Raw genomic sequence first — 10860 nt, 5'->3', positions numbered from 1 at the left:
ACGACAGTAAGTGGAGCATTAAGTTGGAAATTTCGGAGCACGAGGTATACAAGAGCGAGAGTTGCGTACACGGTATTCTTGGTGGACGAGTCCAAGAGAGCCACTCGATAGGCTAAGTAAATCAGAGGCCTTTGGTCAAGAGTACAGCCTCCGCTCCGTTTAGGGGTTGGAGCTAGAGGAGAGCAGGGGTTAGGAAAGAGCGACGATAGAGGCTCGATGGGGAGAGAGTAGGGGAGGTTTGCAATAGTGGTGGCAGGAGCAACAAAGGGTTGGCTAAGAGCTCTTCAACGTCCACTCGCTCGCTTTCTCCAACCACCGAAGCATCACCTACTTCTCGCTGCAGCAAGGCTTGGTTGTGCCTGGTGATGTGATTGCTACCGAAATGTGTTTACCGTAAACCGTATCAAACTGTCGACCGTCGACCATCGTCGTTACCGTCTATCTTTTCCGTGTACCCCGTACATCGATAAAGGTACGCACCTCTTATCGATTCGCGCGCGTCTCGACCATGGCGTACACATCGCGCCGGTTTCCCTCGTGAAACGGCCCTTTTACCCTTTGTCTCTCGGCGACGGCTTATAAGTTCCTGTGCAGACACCCACCACCGCGGACAATTTTGCCTTCCTCCGCCTCGCTCTAACGTTATTATTTGCCCCGAGATCGCTCCTTTTCTTTTTTCCCCTCTTCTCTCTCTTCTGCCTCGCTTTCTTCCGCCTGTTTAGTAGTCGAATGGTAATTAAGCGGAAGATTGAAAGGTAACGCAGTTCCCTGTTTTACTTTCACATTTTATTCAAGGTAAGAAGTGTTCGCGTTTAGATCGTTTCGATCGGCGGGGGAAGTTAGAATGGAGTTTGGACGATGCTGTTCGATCTACTTTTGTAACAGGTTTTCCATATCTCGAACAGGCATATAGCCGAGTGGAAACGATAGAATATGGCTAACGGCATCGACACGTGCGTGATGATCGTCCATGCCCATACGCCGAAGAATCGAAGATGATCCGGACGAACCCCTGCGCGAGATTTCTCCAGGGTGTTCACCGTCCATAGGGCGATGTTGACGACTATTAGGAAGGTGATTAGCTCTTTGCCGGGCTTGTCGTTTCTCGAGCAACGCCTTCCCCATGCGATCTACCAAATTTTTCCAACAGTCAGACAGCTGTTTCGCTGTGGAATAATTTACAGTTGGGAGGAAACAGTGGGATTCTTACTTTGATGAGCAACGTTTGGCTGGTACTCTGCACGAAAGCCAACAAATCTGTGATCAGGGAGAGAATCCAAGTGGGTCCCATTGTTAATATATCACCGACAACGCCAAAAAGACAATGCAGATAGACACCGGCTTGAGCTGCTGCCAGTAACGTGGTGTCCAAATCAGAAGGTCTGACGATCTTCTGTTGCAACGCTTGGAGCTTCAAGGTTCCAGCGCTCGAAGCCACCATACCTAAGATTGGATCGTTTTCTGTGTAACTTGGAAGGAGACACTTAACCCTTTCGCTACGAAGGGCTTCAATGTAAGCTGTACGAAAGTGGTCGCTTGTTTACGAAAAGCGTGTATGTATGTCAATTCAGTGCATACAATTTATGAATTTATTTTTGCACTTTGGAAATGAAATATCGCTGTCGACTGAAAATTAAGCAACGCCAGAGTGCACATTTGACTATCGAGAGATTAATTTTCACACTTCGCGAATAAAATATCGTCAGAATGCATCAGACATTCGACTATCGTGAAACAGTTGAATTTTAATTATACGTACAGTGACTTGGACACTCTTTAGAACAGTACAACTTTTTTGAAATTGGATCAGACGACTTGAGTTTTTTTGAGAATTTAGGATTAGTATACTAGATGATGTGTATAAAATTTTTTGAAAATATTCCAATTTGTGGGAATCACGAAGAAAATTGTAAAGGTCACCGTTTACAACTTTTTTACCTGAGCTTGTAACGAAAATTTCAAACATACGTTTTGTAGATTTATGTCAATTACACACATGCTGGAAATTTCATCGAAATCGGTAGATGGAGAAACAAGCGACAGGCATCGAAAGATGTAGGAATCTTCAGATTTATTACAATTATAGGCCGAACGTCGTGAAATAGTGCGATTTTCACAATCTTTAACAATTTGTAGCTCATAGTAAGGTTAACCGATTTCGATAAAATTTTCAGCATGCGTATAATTGGCATAAATCTACAAAACGTATTTTCTAAATTTTCATTACGGGCTCGGATACAAAAGTTGTCGAATGTGACCTTTACAGTTTTCTTCGCGATTTCCACAAATTGCAATTTTTTCAAAAAATTTTGCACGCGTCATCTAGTATACTAATCCTTCTAACTTCTCAAAAAAACTCAACTCGTTAAGTCCAATTTTAAAAAAGTTATACTGTTCTAAAGAGTGTCCGAATATTAGTAAGAGCCACCGTATCTTTAGGTATACAGTAGATTTCCGTATCTTCCCGTAATTCGCGTTGTATGAAACCGTGCTACACCAGAATTTTTCTCTATAATTTAATTTATTTTCTTAAATTATTTACATAATTTAATGATTATTGCCACGTCAATTTTTATTTTCTAGACGAAGTCGGTAACGACGAGGAAAACAATGCAATGCTCAACTAAAGCAGATTTAATTTTTAAACGCGGGGAATTCCTGTATTTTATTATTTAGCGCGTTGTACGAGGAATCGCGTTTAATGAAAATAGTAGTCGCGATATCTTTGGCGCTTTATAGGAATTCACGTTATACGGGAGTAATTGTCACTAATCTGGAGTAGACAGCATTAAAATCCTGGACTTTTCTGCCTGAAACCCGGATACTTACATTTTTTCGATTAATTACGATATTCCAAGATAAAAACTTCTTTCTTGCGTTTTCGAAAGTCACTCCTAGAAAAACAGATGCATTGCTATCCAGTATACTTAGTAGAGATGCGTCTGACGCATGTTAGATCACCGCTAGATCACCGTTGAATAACATGTAACACGATAACACGGACGATCGGTGGAGGCCAACGGTTTGGACAGAAAACGAACATCGAAAAACTCGGATCACTGCAGAAAATCCCCCCGTACGCCTTAAAAGCTGGAATAAATCCAGGTGAACCCGGAAAGATGGCGACCCAATACAGGAATGCTAACGTTGAATAATACCGATTCGTCCAATGAACACAGCAAACTCATCACGTCTGAAGTGTGCCTCAGCGAAAGGGTTAAGAATACAGCAATTTACCTAACATAAGTATAGTCGCGTCCAACGCAGTCACCTGAACGATCGCAATCTTCATCTTGGCCTCCTTCAGCACGAAGAACATGATCAGGCTCAGTATCGTCGCGGCTACTACCAGGATCCCGCCGAAGAGACCTCTGAAAATTGTGAAACGCCGTGGAACAGTCGTAAAGTCTCAACGATATCGCATTAACAAATGAACGAACGAATAGAGAGAGAAGATGGATCCTATCGATTTAATTAAATTCCCTCGACGCTGACCTGTGAGAGCTGCTGCAATCGATGCTAAGGTGATACGAAGATCTCGTCGAGTTCTCGCTCTTTGCATCGATCTTCTCGTCCACCCTCTTCCACATCTCGAACAGTATCACCGCGCAAATTAAACTGAACTCGATTGTGCAGGGGAAAAGGAACGGGCTCGCGTCTCTCAGCAGCGACTTCAGTATACCGTCCTCGTCGTCGTGCGTGTGGCCCAGTTGATCGATCTCGTGTTGCGTCTCCTCGACCAGCGCCTTCGGGGCAAAGAAAACGGAATCGCTGAGGAGAACGCGTGAAAAATACACGCGGAAAGCACACTTATCGCAACGCCGGAAACAACGCTGGTTCTCCGCACCAGCTTCGCCACGCCTAGGGGATCAAAAGCTACGAAACTGGAGAATAGTCTCGTGGTCTGATAAGCGACTGGCTGTTACTACTTCGCATTTCCCCGGCAAACACACTGGGACTGTTAAGTCATTAGGATTAATACGTTTCCAGACGCGGGTCTGGAAATTCCCCGGTCTTTCGCAGCGGTGGTAAACTTGGGAGGCCATCGAGCATTTTACCTTCACTTTGAATTTCCATGTTTTTTTCCCACACTTTAGCTTTCTAAGCCTTTCGACTTCTATTTTCCATGTTTCATTAGCGTCGCAGCGCTGCCCAGATTTGTTACCTGCTGCGCCCATTGTTCGAGACACGCGGAGTTTCCGCGCGCGTCACTCAAGGGTGCACGGGCACTTGGGGGCGTCACCTTAGTTTTCGGTACCTAATGATTGTCAATCGCGTTAGATTCAACCACCCCCCTTGTCGAGTTCGAAAATGTAGTTGACCAACCCGCGTGTCTCACCCCTGCTGAAGGCTCGTATCCGAGGTGTCTTGGAAATTCTCCGAGCCCTCGATCGACAGAATCCATCTGACAACCGTAGTTCCTCAGAAAATAGTTATTTGTCCTCCTAAACACGGAGGCGGTCCTTCGAGACACGAACACGGTAAATTTAGTCTGCACTCCACGTGCAAATTCGACAAAGCTCATTTGTAACTACCACGGGCAAGATCAAACACACGCGTTTCCCATGAATATGAGAATAAACATCCCGCGTTTCACTTTGATAAACGCGGTTAATCGACACCGGACGGGGCTCGATGGAATTAAAGGTCGTCGAAATGCCGGCAGATGAGCTCAAAGTGATACCGTTTCTGACGGTGTATTCACTCGGTGTTTTTCTTCTTTTTCTCTGTTTTTTTTTCTTCTGGGTTCCGGGTAGAAAGGAGCGAAATATCGTTGAAATGTTTGCTGCTGTTTTCGGAGAGATAGCGATATCGCCCGGCAGAGTGGCGATGAGCAAATTTACTCGGATAACGGAATTTAGCAGTTCTAGTGTAAATGTTTCTTCTTTTTTTTATTCCCTCCCTCTCTGCAGCTTGGAAATTGTACAATTAATACCTCCACGCAGTGCGCAGCTATGTGTCAGCTACAATATTATTTTAATACGGTGTCAGATGGTAAAGACTGAAATATTTCGCTCGCGATGGGGATTAATATGTATATGTAGTTTCAGGTACGATAAAAAATATTGCATTCTTGACTAAAATTCAATATTAACTGGAATTTCACTTTCTAATTTGCGAGATGAACTATCACCGCGGATAAATTCACGTGTAATATTTCAGTGTTTCGTAATCGACGGTGAATTATAACGGCGAACGTGTAAAGCTAATATAATATATCCCACCAAGATGCGTCAGATGAAATACCAACTGAAACTTTCAGGTATTAATTCGTCGTTCTTTGTGAACAGATTAACCCTTTGACCGGTACATTTGCGTCATATTATACTTTACCTGGTCTGCTTTGATACGAACGTACGCACAGGGTGGTTCGATACGTCGGTGCCAAATTGATACGGCGTATTTAGCAGGTGAAATAAGCGAAAAAAGTTCGTACGAACCGGTGTCTGAATATGATTTATTAAAGTGCTATAAGGAATAAAAGGGGAGTAATACGCGAGGAATTTTCGAAAACGTCCGTCAATCACTATTTCGACAAATGGAAGCTTGTATTATTGTAGAAAGAGGAATTTCTGGATAACTGTTGTAACTTGAAGCTTCGCAAAGTTGGGATAATAGTGACTGACAATGGCGACAGTCGTTTGTTTATCAATGGACAACTAAATGTGCAGAGCTATGATTCTTTTATTGCTTATAATTTTTCAATAAATCTTGGTAAATATGCTGTATCAATTTGACACCAATTTTTTGAAACACCTTGTACGTTTCAATTTACAGTGCCGTTCGCAAGTATTAGGACATCCATTACGTTCCCATAGCAAGTATAATATAATTTTAATTGTGCTTCTTCGTCAAAGTTAGTATCACTTATTAGTAAAAAATTGTACTCGTTACACTACGAGATTTCAAACTGAATATTTTTGTTTAAGACTTTAATAATTTTGTAATAACTGTTTAGGTTTGCTTCACATTCGGTAAGTGTCCTAGTACTTATGAACTGAATTGTATTTTAACACATTACTATTTAGTCATTCCCTTGTTACACATAGGAACAACATTCTGGAAATTACTTTGGCTGCGCTGTAGTATTTGAGCCCACGCCTATGTTCCTAATTTCACTTATACTTTCCGAATGGAAAATTTGCGACAGCAGTAATCACCCATGTTGGACTCCTCATCAGGGACTCCAAAAAATCGAACACTCGTTCCACAAAACACAAATCTTTATATTTTATAAGCAGGTTCACGCTTCAGAGGTGAAGTTTCGAATCACCTCCCATTTTTCATCAATATTAAATCTGCTGCTAATTTTTGATAGATTTGAAGTTTATCTCAATTCTACATTCATCAATTTATCTCATATCAGTTCATTCGAACGATAAAAAATTCTCACAGTCGCTGACTTTTTTCTGGAAATTTTTGTGCAAATTGCAATGCTCGGTGATTCGAAACTTTTGGCCGGTAGTGTATGTACGTGACGTGAGGTGTGGTTAAAATTCGTGAGGAAGGGAGGTCTGTGCCAGGGTTCGAGGATGAGTGAAAGATCGGGGCTCGAAGATGAGTAAAGGATCGCAGTTCACGAGACAAGAAAGTACGATTTGGTGACAAACAAAATAGAAGAAAGAATGCGACGAATCGAAATGGAGCAAGTCTATCGAGACATGTGTTAGACACTACGCTTTCCAACGATGTATCATACGACCCAACAAACGCAGGCCCAAATACTACAATACTGCCATTAATTTCACCCTTATTCCTGTAAATTGTCGAAAACTCACCGTCTAAAGAGCTGAAACAGGTCTCTTATCGACTATCCATACCTGGAGCCACTCGCACAGATTGGTCGCGATCATGTGCATCAATCCCAGTTTCGCAAGGGCCGTATGCTTGGACAAATTGAGACTTTTGCTGTTGAGAAATATGAAGTGCATCTGGGCCGTGACCAGCAGCAGCCTGGCACCCGGTGTAATCGCCCTGAACGGGCCGGAAGCTATTTCCGCCCCAATTTGCAATCCCGTAAATACCAACGAGCCGGCGCCAAATCCCACCGCGCCGAGCCTCAGACAAAAGCTGCCGTACTGTTGCGTCTGGTGAACAAAGATTTCATTGTACGTGTGTCGCGTCGCTGAATGCGACCCGCTAATTAGAAAACGCCGAACCGCACCGGTCGCGAATCAACGCGCGTTTTCGATGGAAAATGTTTCGTGGAAATTGTTCAACCGGGGTGAATCGGTGTGACGAGTAATTGGCCAGCGAGAGCGAAACAGTTGTACAGGCGCGAGACACCCTCAAGGGTTTCTTTCTCGCGACGCTTCCATCGATGACGAACTTTTCATTAGGAAAAGTGTGCGCGTACGAGATGATTCGGTGCTTTGAACGTCATTTTACAAACGGTTATTTCACCTGTCCAACGTTCACCGGATCACCCTTCTCGTCGTACTTGAACGTCTGTCCTCTCTCGTTCTTCTGCATCCGGTTTCTCGCAGCTTTGTCTCTCAATACGATAATGTACATAGAGATCACGAATGTCACACTGACAACATATAGATATATGTAAAATCCCTAAACATAGACAGATTACCTTCCAAAGATGTCTAACATTCCGGACAGATGTATGGAGAAATCGTGTCTCCTTACCTGATTCAACGAAGCTGGAACTCTTTCGGTAACGCTAGCCGTGACAGGTACAGCGATACCGATCACGATTAGCAGTTTCGCGTAAAGCGTGCTCACGATCGACACCATTTCCGGGTGACAAACTCCGTTCTCGGTGAGAAGCTTCGGTCGTTGTTGTTCGATCATCTGTTGCTTCGCTGTTAGAATGAAAATTTCCAACGTCGTCTCTTAATTGCCTCGAACATTCTCCGCTTTCTCTAGCGATCGCTCCACTTACTTTTCGCCTGATCCAGGGCGTTCACAGGCACGTAAGTCGGGTTGATAGGCGTCAGGGGCAGAAAATTGGGACGTTGCTTTTGCATCTCGTGATCGTTCTTCTCCGGATGATTCTGATTGTTCAGCAACGGTGTTCTCGGGCCGGTCGTCTGTCCGGTTAGAAATTCCTGATCCTGAGGGATGCACGAGGGCAGCGACATGTTGCTGCCTATCCCTGAAATCAACGCTCTGCCGCGAGAGAGTGAGTAAAAGAGGGACGAGAGCGAGCGGGCGCGCGATTAAAAAATATAGAGCGCGATTTGATCGGGCGTTTACAGAGGACGTCGAAAATATTTAACTGTATCCAACAGGCCGAGCTCTCGCGTCAATACTCCCGGCGATATAAATTTAAACGAATCCGTTGTACCGTCACATCGAAAATATTTCGTTCGAAAGCTGAATTCAATGATCGTAAAATTATACGCTTTTTGCCCCTGTGTTTCACGCTAACCACTCCGGGGACCCTATAATATTTCAGCTTCGATACCGTTATTAATGCACCGTGCAATGATTAAATCGGTCGTGTTGTTGCTTCTATACGCGCATGTTATGTCGCGGGGAAATTTTCGTACAGAGAAGAGGTGCGGAAGAGAAAAAGGATTAGAAAATACGATATTACCCGAGAAGACCTCGTCGTTGGTTGATAACGGCAGTCAAGGACATGCTTTGTCTCCGTAGATGCGACGTTCTTCCTCGAGGCGACAACAGGTAGTCTTTTCCATCAGCCTCTGACGATAGGGTTATCGATGTCGGCGCATCGCGATTTCTAAACTCGGAACTGTTTTTTTTTTTTGGTCCCTCCGACGAGAGGTATCGTTATTTGAAAATGTACTTTCGACCGTGATACTAGGTTCTATATCTATGCTCTTCGATATTACTTACATCGTCGTTATATTGGATTGACTATTATTCATAGTCTATCGTCGTTTTCCCTGGGGATCGGTGAATAATACTCGTGGCTGAAAGAAGCGACAGAGCGGTTTAAAAAAAAAAAAACCTGTAAAAACAACCCGTTCACCTCGTTTCCTCTATTACTGCTGCTGTTGTTATTGTTGCTACTGCTACATTACTTTTTTTTTTTATTATTACTTCAGAACGCTATTATAGAATTTACGTAACACACGGGACGCACGGTTAAAAAGTTCTTTCCCCCCTTTTCTTTTCGCAAACGTTGCGTAACAATCGTTTCGGTTTATTCACCGGCAATGCGTCAAACTTTCTAGTTCGTCCCGGGGTTGGATAAGCTCGCCGCGGCCGTATTTGCTCGGCTGTTCTCGGCGGGGAAAACTTGGAAATTTATTCCCAGGGAAATTCGCCCGGCCGTTTTGAATTTTTAGTAGGCTGGCCAACTTCTTTCCACGCTCGACTCTCGCTTGGCCTCGTCTCGTCGCGCTTAAACGGCCGGCGACAAAAGCGATTCCCACCCTCGTTCAGCCGCGATCGTTGGAAAGAGCGAACCAGTCGCAACCCCCTGACGTCACCAGAGAAATCGCTCCCCATTATCACGCAGTTGCATCTTTCTCTCCTCTCTTCGAAATTTCACGATCTCGTTCGTCAACTCGTACCAATTCGTTCGTGACTAATTTTTCACCGGGAAGAAAGTTCCGCGAACAAGAGTCTCTCTCTCTCTCTCTCGTTCGTGCGCTTTCGCTCGTTTAGAAACGCGAAACTCCCACGACAGCGTGTATACGACGACGACGACTAGACTGAAAGTTGCACCTTATTGAAGGCGATTCCACCGACTTTGTGCACAGGTTGTGTGCAACGCTGACACTGTCGTTGTCGCGTAACCGGACCAACTTCGCCAACTTTCGTTTGAATCGCGTTAAACGAATCCCGGTGAACTGTGTGACGCTATCGGGCGCGTCACTCGGGTGAAACGCTGCTCCGCGCCGAGAAATCGAAGCTAGGTGTGGTAATGCCATTGGTGTTACGCATTCCGGCAACTATTCTCGACTCCGTGAATCGCACAAAAGCCACTTCGAGTTTGTGTGTGTATATATGTATATGTATATGTATATGAGTATGTATGTGTATGCCTTTGCGGAAAGGTAAGCGCGCTTTCATCGTCGTCCGTCGACACACGTTCGTTCCCTCTCCCACCTTACTCCTGTTTTGCAACGAAATTTCGAACACCGTGTAGTCTCTTTTGTACCGAACAACTAGTTTCTCGAGGGAACGTAATTAGCTTTCTGATCGATACAGGTGTTCTGAATCTTTTTCTTCGAATTTTCCTAGGTAAGTGCAGGATCGAAGTTACGAGAAACGTCACGAACGATGCTTCTGTTTTTCGAACGTGTGACCAACCGCGTCGACGGACGATTCGAGCGCGATGCATAATACAACAGGACGCGTTATTACCTTTCACGTAGACAAATTAGCTGATATCGTTCCGAAGCGTTACAAATTGTCGCTTTGATTAGCGAATCGGGGACGAACGAGTGATACGAGAAATCTAGCGCAGCGGCGTTTCGTATATGACCATTGACGCGATGATTTTTCAAGGAAACCCCGTCGATCGAACGGCGAATTTACACAAATAACGAGAGAAACGTTGCACGAATCCTTTCGTCCGGATGAAAAAATCAGAAATTGTTGGATAATCGTTTAACGCGAAATCGATCGACAGGAAAGGCGAAACAGCCGCGAATTCGCCCGCGATTCGCGCGACTCTGACTCGACGATCGACGGTTGCGTTGCATCGACGTGGAAGATCAACGGACAAACAGTCGGTGTCGTCGAGAGAAATTAGCGGGAGATCGCGAGAAATGTGGGAGTCTTTGTCGTAAACACAGGAGGAGGAAGCACACACATGTTGCTACCGTTCAAACCTGCATCAAGATCGTGCATTATTAATGGCGGACGGTTCAACGACAACACGTTCGTCGATCGATATTCTAAATGGATGTTGTGACTGGTAACCGTCGA

General features: G+C 44.4%; 1 protein-coding gene across 1 annotated transcript; it reads right to left on the bottom strand.

Annotated features, from left to right (window-relative positions):
- Positions 1-772: 772 nt before the first annotated feature.
- On the bottom strand, positions 773-10586 carry LOC108572670 (otopetrin-3-like). Its single transcript, XM_017934938.1, has 11 exons — positions 10294-10586; positions 8815-8891; positions 8552-8710; positions 7895-8121; positions 7639-7814; positions 7405-7563; positions 6822-7088; positions 3496-3746; positions 3238-3371; positions 1211-1443; positions 773-1130 (listed from the first exon to the last, which is right to left on the bottom strand). The coding sequence occupies exons 2-11, from the start codon at positions 8844-8846 to the stop codon at positions 840-842; spliced, it is 1929 nt and encodes a 642-aa protein (XP_017790427.1). The 5' UTR covers positions 8847-8891; positions 10294-10586; the 3' UTR covers positions 773-839.
- Between the last annotated feature and the right edge of the window lie 274 nt (positions 10587-10860).

This window comes from Habropoda laboriosa, unplaced genomic scaffold (assembly GCF_001263275.1).
Source record: "Habropoda laboriosa isolate 0110345459 unplaced genomic scaffold, ASM126327v1 scaffold22, whole genome shotgun sequence".
Taxonomy (NCBI): Eukaryota; Metazoa; Arthropoda; class Insecta; order Hymenoptera; family Apidae; genus Habropoda; species Habropoda laboriosa.
This window is presented reverse-complemented; position numbering and strand designations above follow the sequence as displayed.